General features: G+C 38.7%; 1 protein-coding gene across 7 annotated transcripts in view; it reads left to right on the top strand.

The window, feature by feature from the left end:
* P4HA2 (prolyl 4-hydroxylase subunit alpha 2) overlaps positions 1 to 19,567 on the top strand; it is a 229,491-nt gene that overhangs the window by 84,881 nt on the left and 125,043 nt on the right. For all 7 annotated transcript variants that reach the window (XR_011205596.1, XM_069244745.1, XM_069244746.1 and 4 more), the window contains one exon: positions 7,529 to 7,666. Coding sequence is in view for 6 of the 7 variants with exons in the window: in XM_069244745.1 (XP_069100846.1) it covers positions 7,529 to 7,666 (138 nt within the window). In the remaining variant the exon portion in view is untranslated. The remainder of the gene's footprint in view (positions 1 to 7,528; positions 7,667 to 19,567) is intronic.

The following is a 19,567-nucleotide window of genomic DNA, read 5'->3' as shown; positions in this document are numbered from 1 at the left end:
ACTGTGGAGTACTTGGACGCGTGTGATGGAGCATTGTCCTGCATGAAAATCATGTTTTTCTTGAAGGATGCAGACTTCTTCCTGTACCACTGCTTGAAGAAGGTGTCTTCCAGGAACTGGCAGTAGGACTGGGAGTTGAGCTTGACTCCATCCTCAACCCGAAAAGGCCCCACAAGCTCATCTTTGATGATACCAGCCCAAACCAGTACTCCACCTCCACCTTGCTGGCGTCTGAGTCTGACTGGAGCTCTCTGCCCTTTACCAATCCAGCCACGGGCCCATCCATCTGGCCCATCAAGACTCACTCTCATTTCATCAGTCCATAAAACCTTAGAAAAATCAGTCTTGAGATATTTCTTGGCCCAGTCTTGACGTTTCAGCTTGTGTGTCTTGTTCAGTGGTGGTCGTCTTTCAGCCTTTCTTACCTTGGCCATGTCTCTGAGTATTGCACACCCTGTGCTTTTGGGCACTCCAGTGATGTTGCAGCTCTGAAATATGGCCAAACTGGTGGCAAGTGGCATCGTGGCAGCTGCACGCTTGACTTTTCTCAGTTCATGGGCAGTTATTTTGCGCCTTGGTTTTTCCACACGCTTCTTGCGACCCTGTTGACTATTTTGAATGAAACGCTTGATTGTTCGATGATCACGCTTCAGAAGCTTTGCAATTTTAAGAGTGCTGCATCCCTCTGCAAGATATCTCACTATTTTTGACTTTTCTGAGCCTGTCAAGTCTTTCTTTTGACCCATTTTGCCAAAGGAAAGGAAGTTGCCTAATAATTATGCACACCTGATATAGGGTGTTGATGTCATTAGACCACACCCCTTCTCATTACAGAGATGCACATCACCTAATATGCTTAATTGGTAGTAGGCTTTCGAGCCTATACAGCTTGGAGTAAGACAACATGCATAAAGAGGATGATGTGGTCAAAATACTCATTTGCCTAATAATTCTGCACTCCCTGTATGTATATATATATATATATATATATATATATATATATATATATATATATATACTATTTAAAAAAAACAAAGGTTACAGGGACGTTTTAGTTTCTTGGCCGGATTTGTCCAGTAGAAGGCGCTTTGCCGAAACGTGTCGACATTTCACTGCAGGACTCTGTGTAACCATTTCAAGGAATAAATTCGAAATAATTCAATTCAGCATTGTTGAATCTGACTTCGCTTTTATGGTCGGGATTGAACCAAGGGATTGGTGCAGCCGTCGGATGGTAATCGTTCCATCTGTTGAGGATTATTTATTATGTGGTCTCTGGTACACGATACGGCTGGCAAGCCGTCTGAGTGCGCGTGACATTTTCTACCGGAGAAATTTGATGAGCGATTTACATGCAGCACCGTGCCACTTTTAACCGGATGAGAACTTTGCCGTTCTGGCATGGTAGGATTGTTGCTTTCTTCTAGGGGGGTTGGAGAACGCCTACGGGTTGGAGGTTTCATTCCTCTGTTAAGTTCGGCTACTAAATATCAGGTTTTCATTATCGCATTCTAAATTGGCACAGGGCCCGGAAAACAAACAACAGACAAAGTAAACGTCAGTGTTTGAAATACGGCTTTCTCCAGATACATTGTTACGAGTATAGAATCCATTTGCAATAACGGATCATTATGATACAGAGTATCCAGTTTATCACTGGTGGTTACTGACACAGCGTCCTGTTTTTTAGATTCGTTTACTCTTCTTGGTTCTTCCATTGTTCAGTGGCTATAAATAGAATATTATTTTTGATCGCATAACCTGGGTTGTTCGTGTTTACCGTAATTATGGCTGAACGGAGAAGGCTGTGGGAACAAGCAGCAGCCGAATTGTTTAATAACACCAAGATTAGCAATGGACCTCCAGGGGTTCAGATTCACACTACCTCCAGCATTAGCAATCAGTTAGAGAAAGCACGCATTTCGGAACTCAAAAAATGGTGGGAGATGACATCATTGACTAAGTGCATTGAAGTGGCAGAGTGCCAAGGGGCCTTCGCATTTTAATACTGCCCACATTAGGTGACGTGGATCCGGATTTGCTGGAGGAGTGGAGAACCCAAACAGCAGATTGTTCCATCAAACTTATGGGAACTTTAATTACCCAGGCTAAAAGGCGAATGGATGAACAAATCACTAAAATTGAGCAACTAACTAAAGATTTAGAGAAAATAGCCAATCAACAAGAAGTCTCCAATCAGTTAACCAAAATGGAAGAACTAATTAAAAATAAGGAAGAGGAAATCAAATTACGTAAAGCACACAAGTTCAATAGAGACAAACTTGATTATGAACATGGAAGAATCTATACTTTTGCTCGGAAATATGATAGTGTAAGAACTAAAGATGTGTCAAAGAGTGGAGCAGAAGTTGCCGTACATCATATGTCCGCTGATGATAGCTCTTCTCTGAAGATGAGGCACCACGCAATAAATTGGATTTTCAGGGGGAGATGCGTCTTATGCAAATGGTCACGCCGCCCCCTGGCCAAAATCGCAGACGTGGCAGAGGAAGCGGAAGACGAGGCGGGGCAAGAGGAAGAAGCAATCAATACAAGGAATAGGATTGAATCCTCATTCCTCCAGCAGTTCGAATCACTCGAGTACTGTTGTTAACATCTCCAACAGCATCCTTACAGATAATCAAATATGAATACTTGATTTACGATTAAGCTTCTGTCCCAATGTCCAATGGGACTATGTCAGTACACAGATTGAGCTCTACAAATTTGTTTGTAAATTACGTTTAATTAAACATTTTTCGAACAAGGATAAAAATCTTTCTGTAGATAATGCAACAAGTAGGGCTCCAGTTTCAGGATTTAATATTGCGAATAGTACAGAATTGATGGCCATTAATGATCTAGCTAAGGAAAGCAATGAATTTGAATGCTCGACATATGATCAAACAGACATCAACATCTCTACGCTTAATGTGATGGGGTTTGCCACTAACTTTCACGATACCAGTCATCTAAAATCGTCGAGCAGATTCAATCCACCATTACCAAGTGGAAATTTGATTGATATTTTTCATGAGCTGGTAATAGGCGACATTGATAAATTCCGCATGAAAGTTCCATCCAAAATAACAAATAGATCCAACTTTACACAACAAGACTGGAAAGACCTAAGTGTACTGAGAACCAACACGTCCATTATCATTAAGCCCTCTGATAAGAGCGGTAACATCGTTATTATGGACACATGCGAATACACCAAAGAAGCTTACCGACAATTGATGAATATAGATCATTCTGATAAGCTGCGGACTAATCCCATAATTCAATATCAAGTGACGTATCATGAGATGCTCAAAGAATGGCACACCAAACAACTTATTGATTATGATGAGTTTACATATTTAAAGATTGATCACCCCAAAATTCCATGTATTTACTTTCTGCCAAAAATCCATAAGAATAAATCACATCCCCCAGGCAGACCTATAGTCCGTATGAACCAGTCGCTGCTAGAAAATACTCGAGATATTTGGACCTGTTTCTATGGACCTTTGTCACTGAATTACCATCTTATTTATGTGACACCAATGATTTCCTGGCTAAGATACATAACATTCCATGCCATAAAGATTATTTAATGGTCACCATGGATGTGGCCTCTTTGTATACCTCTATTAAACATCAGTATGGGTTACAAGCATGTAGATACTTTCTACAAACACGACCTATTGAATTTCTTGAACATACAGACATGCTTCTATCCATGTTGCAATTTTGTTTAACCCATACCCTGTTCCTATTTGACAATGATTGTTTTTTACAAAAACAAGGGACGGCTATGGGGGCTTCCTTTGCTCACACTTAGGCCAATCTATATATGGGCTGGTGGGAGAAAGAGGTGGCATGGTCTGAAAACAATAACATCTACATGAACAGGGTCGTGTTGTGGGTGCGATATATTGATGAACTTTTCATTATTTGGGATGGCACTGACCAGTCATTGTTGGAATATATAAATATATTAAATGATAATCCATTTAACATCTATTTGGAAGCCACCTATAGTAGAAAGACTATTGAATTTCTAGATGTCTTACTAGAAGTGAGGAATGATCGGTTAGAGACCACCATATATCGCAAACCCACAGCATGCAATTCTATTCTGCATGCCAACAGTGGGCATCCCACGACATTAAAATGGAGTATACCTTATAGCTAGTTTCTGCGGGCTCGCAGAATTTGTTCAGATGAGAGTAGATATGATTTGGAAATCAGGAATATGATGGAAAGATTTCTAAATAGAGGATATCCTCTCAAAATTTTGATGGATGCACAGAACAGAGTCAAAAACAAAGGCAGAGATGAGTTACTCTTCAACAACATACCCAAAAATAGTGAGACAAAACAGTCGTCCCCTAGAATATTTTTGCAATATAACCAACAACATGGCTCTATGAAAACCATACTTCAGAAGAATTGGCACATCCTACAGAATGATCCCAATATCAGGGAAAGTATTGGTCCACATCCATCCATAACTTTTCGTAAGGCTCCCTCACTAGGGGATCATCTAACTAGAAGCTTTTTCTCTACAAAAGAAAAGACATCCTGGTTGAGCAAAAAAAATTTGGGATTTTGGAAGTGTGGCCACTGTAAGGCATGCAAGTATGCACAAAATATTCAAAGATATCAAACATTTGATGGTCGCTACTGTGACATCAAGGATCGCATTACGTGTGATACTGAATTTGTGGTTTATGTTGTTGAATGTGGATGTCATAAAAAATACATTGGCAGTGCCATCCACAAGCTAAAAGTTAGATTTTTACAACATTTTAGAGCCATTAAAAATCAAGATAGAACATATCCCCTGGCCAAACATTTCCGGGATACACATAAAGGGGATTCCTGCACATTATCATTTTATGGTATCAAATCTATTAAAAATAATCCTAGGGCTGGTGATAGAACATCGGAGCTTAGACAAATGGAATCCAAGATGATTTTATTACTTGGTTCTGAATCTCCCTGGGGTCATAATCTTGATGCTGAATTACATGTTCATCTAAGATAAAGTATAGATTGTTTATGGCATTTATAAAATATTAGTAGAGGGGTCTGATGTGTTGTGAAACTTTGCTTATATTGAATTGTGGATATAATGTGATCTTTACAACTGCTGTTTATAAGGGGTAATTTTAACGATATAAATGATATATGTGATTTTGCAGAATTTACAGAAATATGTATCTATCCCTTATTGAAACTTGTGTAGATTTTTTCAAAATGTTTTCAAATTTTTACCTTTTTAGATTTTCTCTTCCTTTTGAAATTGATATCCATAGACAAGTTGATATATAGATATAAGTATTTATCACTGTTTTTCACCATGTATAGACACATAATTTAATATAGAAGTAGTTTTTTCTAATTAGCACTTTGCACTTTAGCCTGAGGCCTTTTCCCATTTCCATCTTATATACATGCATTAATTACATTTCTACAATATAGATTACAATAGAATAGATCAACTTTACATAATAAATGTATCTCTTCCATGTTGTCTACGTATGACATTATGAAATAATAAGGTAAATCCATGGTTCAGTGAACTAGATGATTACATATAGGGGCTACATCATGGATCGACATTAAATATATATACTATACAGAAGACACAAATTCCAATATGGTTTAGCTAGATATTGCAATCGGTTGTGTATATTTTATTGCATTCGTCAATTTACAATTGGTTTTAGATTTTTCATTTAATAATGATTAAGATCTTACTTATTGCAAGAATTTTAAATGTGATGGTTGTCTTTCTTCGACACTGAATTATATAATAATAGTTATTTTGTTGATTGGTCTGTATGTATGAATAATTTATAATATTTTATAATATTTTACATTATAATATTTAAAATATTTGAGATATTTATACTCAAATTGTCGGAAGTATTTAAAATATTTATATACAAAAACCAATATCGGAGAATACATTTTACAAATATTTGATAAATTAGATTGAAAATTGATGACCAGAAGAAATTGATGACACTGGCCAAATAAGTACAATAATGCAAGTTCCTCATAATACCAATTTTGGCATGATATAAAGATAATGATGATAGAATTACTTGCAAGGACATAGCCATACATTAGGCAAATATACCAATAAGACATACAATTGATTGTCAATTATTATCATTCTTAATTTTTAAATTTGTAATTCTTAATCAATTTTTTGTCAAGTCTCCTTTATACTAAATTATGGATATGCTTCATATAATCATGAAATATGTGTGGAAGATACAATGTTTTAATGTTTAGACTATCGAAAGTAGTTTATGCTAACATTGCTGTGTCAAAATTGGGCACAGATATATTGATTGTATTTATGTTGTTGCATGTTTTAAGATGGCTGCTGCAGTAGATCACACTACAATGCAAGGAAAACAAATGATGGATTTTAACTTGTGTACATATATGGTGCCGGTTTCTTGGCCGGATTTGTCCAGTAGAAGGCGCTTTGCCGAAACGCGTCGACATTTCACTGCAGGACTCTGTGTAACCATTTCAAGGAATACATTCGAAATAATTCAATTCAGCATTGTTGAATCTGACTTCGCTTTTATGGTCAGGATTGAACCAAGGGATTGGTGCAGCCGTCGGATGGTAATCGTTCCATCTGTTGAGGATTATAATATATATATATATATTTTTTTGTCCAGTTGAAGGCGTTCTGCCAAAACGCGTTGACATTTCTTTTCAGGACTCTGTAAAAACCTTAATATTTAATAAAAATTTTATGAATTCTACACGGCCTTGCTGAGTGCGACGTTTCTCCAATGGTCTGGATCTAATTTGCGGGATTGGCGCAGCCGTTGGATGGCTATTGTTCCATTTATTGAGGATTTTTTATATATATATATATATATATATATATATATATATATATATATATACTAATTTAAAAAAACAAAGGTTACAGGGACGTTTTAGTTGGGCTAACATTTTAAATGTCAGAAACCAGAGAAATTCACCAGTTATAGTTAGAGTTACCTCCGGTAACTATAACTCGTGGCCCAAGATAACTATAACTTGTGCCCCCACCATGCACACCAATTGTCTAAAATTACTAGAAGCTCTGCTAGTAACTGCTGGTAATTTACCCAAATATTCTGCTTCAGGGACTACTCTGCCATGATCAGCTGTAACTATATGAGATGTTTGTAATGCATGTAGTGTATAGCAGGATCCTTGTCATTAGAGCCATATTTATTGACTGGTCTTAGGTTGTTATAGGTAGTCTTACCTTATTGGCTAGCTTCACAAATGCTGTTGCTTGGGACCCAGTGGCAGAGCTTAGGGGAGGGAATTGTTGAGTAACTTACGTGAAAATATGATCTATAAAGTATGTACCAAATAAATGTATTACAAAAGAAGTTGGATTATGTTTCCAGCATGAGCTACGTAACATGACTGTGTTAAACAAGAGTTTAACTGCTGGTTGCTACCTTGCACTTAATAGGTACAAATTATTTTGTAATTTTTGTTTCCAAAGGATTCATTGCCAACCTTACTGTTCAGCGTCAGTTCTTTCCAAGTGAAGAAGATGAGATGGGAGCAGCCAAAGCTTTGATGCGGTTGCAGGACACGTACAAACTGGATCCTGATATCATTGCGTCAGGAAGACTTCCAGGTGAAGCGCTTCAGATGCATATTATAACTATTTATTGGTATTCATTCACCAAAGCCATGAAAGCTAGCAATCTCAAGTTTAAAAAGGCAGGAGTCATGTCAGAGAGTAATTAAACAAACCATGCCATGATATGCTACTAGGGTGAAATCTCTGTTGGTGGTTTTGAAATCTGGAAAGCTGTAGCTTCGCCACATGAGTTGGAATGGAACATCCTTTTCTTCTGTGAACATGAAATAATTTGTGTCTGCTCAAGCGGTAAAGTTTCCTATAAACTATTGCCACTCCAACGTCATACTTCCATATACCCTTAATCATTAGTGGTGTTACTATTTCTAAGCTGAGGTTTGTTTGATAAAAATGACTTTGCAAGACCTAACCTCATTCCAGAGTCATGGAAAGTATTTCTAATGTTTAAGCATGACCTTACATTTGCCGTTAGTGCTCTTTGTAATACATGGCTAACCACTCTTGTTCCTGTGTTGTCAACTCTAGGAGCAACCTGTTCATGTTATCATGTTAAGCTTTAAATGATTAGTCCTTTCCTTTTTTGTGATTTTGTCATTTACAGCTATGTTTGTTTTTGTGGCTGCTAACGGGATTACAGTATCCCTGTAATTCTGCAGTCACGATTCTATTGCTTGTTTGATATTGTGTTAAAATGCTAAAATAATTCTCCGATGGATGAGACGAGCTGCTTTTGTTGTCTACATTTTTTGTAGTCCTATCACTTGATATCAAGAAACCGGTTTTAAGATTGCGGAAAACCACTATTATCTGTTTTTCTGTTTTTTTTATTTGTACACTGCAAACCGTTTTAGACACTGGCGAATACCTTGAGCTGCCGTTATATTTTTTAAAATTTTTTATATGAGTTGTAATTGTCCTTTGCCCAGTCAATCTTTTGTCCATTTCGGTTCAAAGGTGGATCGTATTTTCAACTATGTCTGCTATGCAGTTGCTGTGTTTTTTCATTGCTTCAGTTCCTTGAATGGTTAGGTCTTCTGTTTAGCTGGTTCACTTGCTTTCCATTTTGGGGAATGGCTGTACACGTTGGATGATGAAAGTGTAGCTAGACCTCTCGTTTTCATAATTTAGTGCCCTCAATATATGTGGTCCTTTTGAGGTTAAATATGTCAATGGATTAGTTGTGATTTCCGTATGCGTGTTTGTCTTCCAGCAATAGGAATGTATAATCTGGGAAATCACTGTTTTTGTAAATTATCTGAGAAGTATGTAGTAGTGTATGTTTTTTAAACATCCAAATGGTTTACAGCAGGTATATCATCTTGATTCAAAACGTACATATAAGGATTACCAAAGAACTCTCCTCAATTGTTTACTCCTGTCGATTTTTGGTAATATTTTCAGACATGGATTTGTGTGTGGCTGCAGCACTTTTATGTTTTACACATTCTCTCCTGGTTAAGTCCTATAATTGTTAGTGAAGTGCAGCCTTTACTTTTCAGACGTTGCTTTTCAACATTTGTCAAAACGATATCCATTTTACTGTAATTGGAGAACTAATTGTAGTTGCTTCTTAAGAAGTCCTGAATTTTATTATATAGTTGTATTTAATTCAGCAACAACAAGTGCAAGTTATCTGGCAGTTAATACAGTTTTTGAGGGTTAAATACCTTACTGCTTCTACGTTGGGGGTGATACGCCCTTGTGGTGTTTAGGCAGCGCTTATCTTGCCTTTGTTTCATTATTGTATGATGATTGAGTCTCTGTTGTACAGTTATAAATATTTGATGTTCCTTGACTATCCTATCCTATCAAACTCTTTAGCTAGTCCATCCAGGAAATAATGAGATTTCAGCTTTTCCTCGGCCGCCTGTGATGACTTTATTAAACATTAGATGGCCTTTAGCACCTGTAAGATCTATATTTATCCTTTAATTTATTGCGAGCATGATATTGGAGTATTGGTGTTTATTTATCCTGTCTGCAAATATTTTAGGTTGTCTATAAACAGGTTATTGTTCTTTCTATTATTTTATGTGAGTAATCCAGCTAGTTTTGAGATGCTAAATTTGATTATTCTTGCTAGTCGTCATTGTTGCTTCAACAAGTTGGTGCAAATAGTTTTTTTTTTAGCTAGTTCCTCTTACATAGTTATCAACTCTGTGCACGGGTCCTTGTACTTTGTGTGCGACCTGGAAGTTTATGGCTTTCTAAGTTTGCCTTCTGTTATTACTGGCTGCCATACCACCTCTATTTGATGCCTTTTAGGTATATCGTTTTTTCTCTGGATGTAACTATCAAGCTGTGCTAAATTAAAATGTTATGTTGCATATTAAAGTTTATTTTTTCTTGACAGTCCTTCTTGTACATTTTATGCTCCCTTACTTGTTATTGGAACTGTACATTGAGCACTACCCAGTTCGTCTTCGATCCATTTCATGGTTTACACTACAATTTGGGATAATATGTACTTTGCTACTATTTATTCACTCTATTAGCACTTTCTAACGAAGTAAAACGAATCAAATTTAGTGTTCAATGAGCTAGTAAACTTTACTTTCATTGCAGAATTTTAATTGCGATCTGTTATTTTAATCAACTAGTAAACGTCTGAATTTTAATTTTGGAATGCTTTGACAGGACTGTGGGAGGTCTCATTTCTGAAACGTTTTAAGGCTGACTTCTGGGAAGAGGGTTATTCTATGACGTTTATTGTTTTGAAGGAAGAATTCATTTTCAGTGAATGTGTGAATGCCACGTGTGTTATTATAAACTGCAGATATTTTATTTTGAGAGACGTTGCTACAAAATAGACACACACAATAGGGAAAATTGAACTCCTCACCACGACTTCCCAACTGTTTAAAAGCTGGCACTGTCTTTTAATAAAATTTATCATTCGCCGTTCGTTCTTTTTCCGAGTGAATGGACAAGACAACGTTTTGTGATCACACATTTCCAATATGTCCGATGCGTACTATTTAGCATATCTTTGTAGATTCAGAACGTCAGAATAATACTATAAAATAAAGACAGCGTAACTTTAAATATGATCTGACATCGACCAGCGACTCTCACATGTTTAACACATCTGCACATCAACAACAGAAAACAACTCTTTTTTCACAGATGTGTTAGGAGGGAAGGAAACAAATATGCATCCAAGAACAAAGATTTTTTTTAGAGAAATATTGTTTGCCCCTAGCGGTGTACTCTAGTCACTGCAATGAAATCCTGTATATCTGTGGCTCCTTTTCCAAAGCTGATCGCCGGAAGTGTAAGAGCTTAAAATTAAAGGCTGCACAATTCTCTCACCTAGTGTTTCACGTTAGTGAGTCTTCCATGATGATCCATGGCAGAACACCTAAGGGGAGCTCTTCAAAGGGAGTAGTGGTGGTTTGGACTCCTACATTGTATTCAAATGACACCAGTAAGACTGTTGTAGGTGGTTAGTGACTGACCAGACTCTGTTTTTCATTTTTCATTTCAGTGAGCAACAGTTTGTAATAATGGTCATTTCACAAATCGGATCAAAGAGCATATAATGACTTGTCCTCAAATACAGGAGTTATCATATGCTTGTGCTTGCTTCCAAAATCCTTAAGTATACACCATCTTCTCCACGTTCCAGTTGGCGATTGTCATGTCTCTGATACTGTTATTTGTTGATAGGCTGCAACTGGAAATCAAACGTCGCTCGCTCTCTTTCTGTTTATCTTTCTCTCTTTTGCTGTCTTTTATTCTCTTCATCTCTGTGTCCCTCTTTTTGTTTACCTCATTCACTTACCTGTGTATGAGCTTCTCTATTTAATGTCTCTTTTCAAGTCTTTTGCGCTATGCCTCCCATCATTTTTAACATGACACAGTGACAAAGCTTTGCATGACGCTTTTTAATTGAAAATCCCAGTGAAATACTGAGCCATATGCAACATCACCTTCTTGGCTTTGGCAATCCGATGAAGGTTCCAAGTGACTATCTGACACAATTAATACCAAGTTATCATTTTACCCCTTCATTATGCAGCAGTCTTTCGATTTCTTTTATAGTTTTCCTTCCACTTTTTTATTTATCATAAATCATAATTTGGCACTACCCTGCATTCATTACAAAGGAGAGGGCCTAAATCAACTTGACCCGAATTACAAAACCGGCGCAGTGTCCAGGTTTGCGCCAGATGCACCTTTCAAAAGTTGCACCAGCGGGAGACTCGGACATTGCACCTTGTTATCTTGACTGCACTGCCCCCCAGAGGAGCCACAAGCGCACTGCTGCATTCCTGCTCGGGGGCAGTGCTTTCATTGAAAGACGTAGCAGCTGCGTGCAAGCTGTTCCGTGAGATGTCTGAGGGGGTTCAATGAACCCACCCTTTGCCCACTCCAGAGGGCACCCCTCTTGTGGCACACTAACATTTTGTCAATTTTGTGTGGCACACTAGCAGTGTGTCTCCTAAGGGTCTGTTTGCCTTTATGTCCTTGTCTGTAATAGAGGACTGATGTACAGGCAAAGTACTTTCTTATTTGCATGGTTCTACGCCCCCATGCAAAGCCAGGAACGCCTTATGAAACTAACACTGGCGCCACATGTACACCGGCGTTATCAGTTTTACAGAAGGCGCTGCACAAGCATCTGTGGCCCCTTTTTTAATAGCGTAGAGGCCAGGGAGGGGTGAGTTGACCTCCACGAAGTGGATGCACATGCCTGATGCACCATTGAACATCAGGGGCATTATGTCTAATACAGCCCCAGATCTCCTCTTATATATGCTCAGAGGTGAAAATACTTTTAATGTGTAAAGCTGAAAACATGGTGATTATCAAACCATCACTCAAAGAGCACAAAAAATCCCTTATTCTCTCAGTAACAGCCATACGTTAAGTGCCTTTAATTTATTCCGCTTCTCGGATCTTTATTGGTGGTAGAGCAAAGTTACCTCTATTGGTAACATCATTGCTAACCATTAAATAATCTAAGAAATGATGCCCACTCAATCTTTTTGTATGTGTAGTACATTCACTTAATACAGCCGTTACTATGAACACAATGTGATAGTAATAGCTACAACAGGACTTTTAGTGGACCTTTACAGAGCCATGATTGAGAGTTCTGGAGTCGAGACTGAAGGCTTTGCGAGTTTCTCACGGTGCCTGCCAGTGAGTTAAACGAAGTTGTAAAAAAATAAAAAGATTGACTTACCTACTGCCTCATGCTTGGTGCTCCTGTTCATCTCGGCAGCACATGCTCCCAGGGCTCCAGCTAGCAACTCCTCTCTACCAATCCAGGCTCAGGCAGCGTGAGAGAAGCACCAGGATTATCTCGAACGTGCTGGTGCAGCACACCTTAAACCACCTGGGGTCTGTGCTTGCTCTCCTCCCAGCTCTCTAAGGCAGCTTGGGTTAGAGTGTTTATAGTATGCATATCAGACTGGCCATCGCAAGACAGCAGATCATAGTGACATGCACACCTTAAACTGAAGTGCACACTATTTTTTCCCTGCTGCTGCCCTTCCCTCTGACTTGGCTGCTGCCAGCATGAAAAATAAAAAGGTAATAAATCGGTTTTACTACCATTTTATTTTTCATGTTTCCTGCTCTCCAGCGGAGGTGCAAACCTCGTCCGTTCTCATAGGGGCACCTCCGCTGATTGTCAGTGGTTCATTGAGCACTGTGTGATATTAGCAGTTTAAGGCATGTAGGTAGCCTCATTTATAAATTTATTTTTTTCATAAAATATATTGTTTGTACTGCTGACCATTGCTTGCCTTTTCATTTCCTTTTCTTTGATTGTACATTTTGCATTTGTGAACCTCAGAAACCGATTATGTAAGACTGCTATTGAGCCTCACCCAATTATCAGAGTTTTTGAAAAGTAGCTGCCCCCGAGAGGGCCCACTGTATTACTTGGCCAAAACATGCATAGCAATGCTTGTACTGTCTCTTCCAGTTTGCACAGGAGATGAACGAGATCCCACTGATGGCCAGGCTTGTGTTTTGGACAAGCACACAAGGTTTTCCCTTCTCCTGAATTTAGAAATGTAAATGCTGGCTTACTGCTATAGCATGCATTCTCCAGTTTTGAAAATAACATGACCACAGAGTGATGGGCAGAGTCTAAGTTCACCCCTTAATCTACTCAAACTCTTGTAGGTTAGTTGTCAGGGTTCTGATTAGTAAGAACCACGTAGCATAATGTCCATTGTTTTCTCAAGGTTGAGCTTAGTCATTTGACTATCCTTGGGAATATGAAATCCTGGACAGAAGGCGATCATTACTCTGAACTTCTGATGTCTTAAATAGTTGTGGAGAGCAGTGACTGTTAAGCTAACTTGGAACATGTGATTCTCCACAAAGGGAAAAGTATTTTCTCTTGCTTACATTAAGGACAACATCTTGGCTCAGTTAGGACACATCTGTTGCTCCTACTCTGTGACCATTTTTTCTAATATTCATTAATTGGACACCACATTATTAACCATTATCTACTGGGTCTCTAAGCTTCACTTGTAGAAATTGTAAATGAAGGTCTGTGTAGGCGCATATACCTATATCCCATTCCTGCTTACACCCCTATAGAGAATGCAATTTTTCAGCTTGAGACCTTTTTTTATTCATATTAAGAAAAATGTTTGTTCCATTCAATCCTTTTCTGTTTTCTGAAAAGAGACACTGAAAGAGGAATTGAAGTTTTTTGCTGATACTATGACCTCTTAATATTTTCTCAGTAGACTACAGACATTAAACTGAGCCAGTAAAGATTTCCAATAAGCTTTTCCAAATTGCTTATGAGATGAGTCGGAATGATTGTTCCTTACATTGCAATTGTTATCATTTCTGAAACGAGTATCTCTGATGCACCGGCCCTGGAACAGCCAATAAATGTTTTCTGCATTCTTCTTCTTCACAGACTATTCCTTCTAGAATAATATGTTAACCAATGGTATTGTCAACTCTTCTTTGATCTCCAAACTCTGGAAAACTCAGGAGACCAATACAACGCCTAGGATTTATTCCCTTTCTCAGACCTCCATTTAAAAGCAGCTGCATGTAGAACTTAAAGTCCTGCCAGTTGAGTCCAGCAACACATTTAACACAATGCTTTAGAGAGCGACCCTTCAGGAATCCTGTCTCCAAGCCCAAAGTGTTTGTCTGTGTTAAAGCTGCGGCCTGCCATAGAACTACTGCCGAATTTAAATACACCAGGTGCCACAAACCAGGTTTTCTGCCTCTGATAATTTTTTGAAGTGATTAGTGTGCAGCTGTTGTTCAGAACCATGGCACAGCATGAACTAATATTGGCCCAGGATAAGGGAGAGCTGTCCTTGACCATACACATTTAACTAAGAAATGACCATGTCATAAGCATTGGATTGTGTAGTCTGTGTTTACGGCACACATCTGTATACCCCAACTTTCTTTTACGTTTGGAAAGCATTTGAGATCTAAGAGAGTGATGATCATTTATAAATGTTTGTTGTAATTCTCTGGCTCTGCCGAAGTTGATCTTTCAGCCTCATTAAATCATTTCTGTCCTGGGCGGTTTCGTTTTAAGTGTTGTAAAATATAAAGCACAGTATTTTTCAACACGATGTCCTCCCAGTGATATATATGTCAAAATATGCAGATTAAGCATATTGGGAGGGCACAGTCAATTTCATAAAAGTAGTTGATTTGGCTTTGATACTTCCTGAAGGACAATTGTTGTATCGAAGACAAAGGAACCAGGTCGTTTTTTATATTTTATTTCCCAAATGTAAATACGTCCGTCTTGTTCCGTTTCCAACTTCCAATGCCCGCGTTCACCCCCAACATTCCACTCCCTCCTTCCCACGTAATTACATTCTCCTTCTGTGTTCTTTAAAGAGACCACAGTATGAACAGAATATAACACATTTTCCCCCTTAACAAAATAACAACTATAATGAAAGTCAAACCTGAAACTAATAATGATAAAACTGATACTAAGACTAAAGCGAAATAGCTTAGATATTTATACATAATCAACCAACCGAGAAGATCTCTGTCTGAGGCGCCCATCATACTTCACTCTTGATGCAATAGAATCAACTTCTACCCCATTATCCATACCACTCCTTTCAATGCTCACATTTCTTCCCCAAACTCTATTATGCACAGAACCATCGGTTTCAACAATACCTCCTTCTTCATCAACCACATCGCTGACATCACCCTCAAGCACATCCACCCAAATACTGTAGGTTCAACTGACTTCTCACTCACTACGGACCATGAACCAGTAAAACCAGATTCCTCATCTAGTACAGGAGGACACTTTGCCAGTCTGTTAACATTCCAAACTTTGCCATCCTGTGTAACCACCTTCTTATTAAAGACCTTAACCACCTTCATCGCTTCACTAAACTTAGGCATGTCTTTTCTTATAAATCCTGGCCTCCTTACCCTGACCCAATCACCCACACGCAATATAGGTTCCCTTACCTTCCACTTCTTATCATATGACTCCTTGCTTTTTTCCTGCTTCCCTCTCACGTAATTTTTAATATTCTTAACATCCAACACACCAGCACTATTGCTACTTATCTGTTTGAACCACCAAGGACAAAGCTTAGACACAGGATCTCTACCCCTCAATAACCGGAATGGGCTAACACCTGTGGTACTATGCGGAGTAATACGGTAATACCACAATTTTTCTCTTATTTTATCCTTCCAAGCTTCCCCGAAACTCCGTGCCCATCCAATACAATCCTTAAGTACACGATTAAACCTTTCCACTTGACCATTCTCTTGCGGTTCATATAAAGAGGTAGTCACATGTTTGATGTTGCAGTACTTAAGGAACCTTTGCATTTCTTTCGAAACCAACTGAACTCCATTATCAGTCACTAGTGTCTCAGGATAGCCTTCCTTTGCAAATATCTCCTTAAGGAATTCAACAACCACACTCGAGGTCACGTAAGGGTACCAACTTTACTTCAGGCCACTTGGAATGGTAATCAACAAGCACCAAAGCAAATTTTGCTTCATGAGGTAAAAAAGAGAATGGACCAGAAATGTCTAACCCTAGCTTTTGCCATGGAGAATCTGGCCATGGTACAGGACGCAAAGGCGCAGGAACAGTCCTCAGCATCCTTTCAGCATTAATACATACACAACACTCCCTAACCATCCTTTCTGCCATCTTATCCATGCCAGGCCACCAAAAAGAGGTACGTATCAATTTTTTCATGTACGACATTCCTGGGTGACCAAAATGGGCCAAACTTAAAATCCCAGATTGCATGCCTACAGGTGGAATACATTTCCCCTTCTTAAACAGGAGTTCATTCTCGATTTCCAACTCCTCTTTTATCTTAAAGAAAGGAGCCACTTCTTCTAATATTCTTTCCTTCCTGGGCCAACCCACTCTCACAAAAGATTTTACTTGTTGTAGTACAGAGTCCTCTTGATCTTTTACAAACCATTCCTTCTCCTCCAAAGATTTAAACTCATCAGCTACAAATTCAGTCACCACAGAAACAATATCCAAATCCCTGGATTCACCCCTATCAATCTTATCAGTAGGCTGTTGGGGTAGACGCGACAAACAATCTGCTACTGAATTGCTTTTACCTGGCACATATTCAACATCAAAAGAATACTCCTGCAATCTCGATACTAACCTTGCAATACGAGCAGTTGCATTCCAACCACCACCCGGGGATAGAATGCCCACCAGCGGCTTGTGATCAGTGCGAAGTACAAACCGTGAACCCCACAAGTAGTTATGAAAATGTTCGATAGCCCAAACACATGCAAGTAACTCCTTCTCAATAACAGCATATCTCCTTTCAGCATCATTTAAGGTGCGAGAAGCAAATGCAACATTCCATTCATCCTTTCCAATCCTTTGTGACAATACACCCCCAATACCATACATACTGGCATCTACTGTCACCATACACCGAGCTTTGATATTGAAAGGTCTGAGGGAAGGTGCACACGCAATTTCTTTTTTTATAGACTCAAACGCACGTTCCTGTTTATCCAACCACACAAACTCTACATTTTTTCGAGTTAACTCTCTTAACGGTTCCATTTTAGTCGCAAAATTCACAATAAACTTGCTATAATACTCACATAACCCAGCAAAGGACAAAAGTTTATCACGATTGTCTGGCCTAGGAGCATCTACAATAGCTTTAACTAGCAAACTTTTGGGCACTACCCCGTTGCCCGAAATGGGGTGCCCCAAATACTCTACGGATTCTGCAAAAAAACGACATTTCTTAAATTTCAGAGTTAGTCCGTTCCTGTTGAATACTTCGCACACTCTTTCAAGATGCTTTCTGTGATCCTGTTCACTTTTTGAATATATTAATACATCATCCTGGAAACACTTAACAAACTTGTCCATATCTTTGAACATCATGAACATTGCCCTCTGGAACACAGATGCTGCCGAAGCTAATCCGAACGGCATACGTTTAAATTGGTACAGACCTTGCGGAGTGATAAATGCCGTGAGATGACGAGAATCCTCTGTGAGTTCAATTTGGTGGTAAGCTGACCTCAAATCCAATGTAGAGAATATATTAGCCCCTTCAAGCATGCTAACAACTTCATTAATATTTGGTAGAGGGTGGCAATTAATTATAATATTAGCATTCAGGGCTCTCAGGTCAACACACAGTCTCAACGATTTGTCTGGTTTACGAGCCAAAACAATGGGAGAAACCCATTCAGACGACTCCACCTCCTCAATAACACCATCTTTCACCAATTCATCCAAACTATTACTCAACTCCTCACGTATACCAATAGGAACATTTCTCAATTTCTGCACAACAGGTTTAGCATACTGTTTAAGCTTAATTCTATGGCTGTAGTTTGCCAGTTTCCCCAGTTTCTCAGAAAATACTTTGGGAAATTTTGATGTAATCCAATTGGACTTTTCCCCAACACTCACCAGCATAACAGGCTCAATCTCCCTGGGGTTCAGAATTATGCCTAACTCAGCTTGATCCCTCCATCCCAGGACATTGACCCCCTTCTCTGCAACATACACTTTAATTACAGCAGTACGTTCTTTAAACCACACAGCATTCTCCACATATCCAAGAATATTGATTGCAGTACCATCAAATCCTTCCGCCACTATGTTTGAAGAGGATAAACTAGATAAATCCCACAGCGACATACATTTTTCCAGAAAATAATCACATGTAATAATCGTCCAAGGAGAACCAGAATCTGCCATGAGTTCCAATTCTCGCCCTTCAATCACAATAGTACATTTAGGCTGTTTCACAACATTTCTAGTTTTGTCAAGAAAATTATTTTTTACAGAAAGAACTACGCCATTTTCCCTCTCATCCTGTACATACGAGATCTTTCTTTTATCGTTACTACCAACACATTTAACGTCCTTGCACACCCTGGCAAAGTGTCCAGACCTTCCACATTTGTTGCATTCCTTACCAATCGCAGGGCAATGTGTGGAATTTGCAATATGACTCAAACTCCCACACATATAGCATGATATTCTATCTGTTCTTTTACTCCTATCCTCCCTTTTGTTCCCTGTATTACACTTCAACGTGGATCTACTATAGTTACTACTATTCCCAACAGCCCCTATGGCATCACAATTAGATGAGTTGTTTTTTTCAGCATTTTGTACAGTCTTCATCCATTTTTCCGATTGCTCCAGTGCTTTGGCCGTATTTATTACTTCTTGTAACTTCGGATCCCCCATCACCCATAGTTGTTCCTGAATCCTCTTGCTTCTCACATGAACAATGATCTGATCCCTGATCATTTCATCCGTGATGGGACCAAAATTACAGTGCATAGACAGACTGCGTAAGCTGGTTAAAAATTTGTCAAATGCTTCCCCTTCCAGTTGAATTCTGGTATAAAATTTAAATCTGTTTAGTGCAATGCTAGTGGTTGGCTTAAATCTTTTCTCAAGTTTACTTA

Source organism: Pleurodeles waltl, chromosome 7 (assembly GCF_031143425.1).
Source record: "Pleurodeles waltl isolate 20211129_DDA chromosome 7, aPleWal1.hap1.20221129, whole genome shotgun sequence".
NCBI lineage: Eukaryota > Metazoa > Chordata > Amphibia > Caudata > Salamandridae > Pleurodeles > Pleurodeles waltl.
The sequence above is the reverse complement of the archived record's forward strand: the minus strand, read 5'-3'. Positions and strand labels throughout refer to the sequence as shown.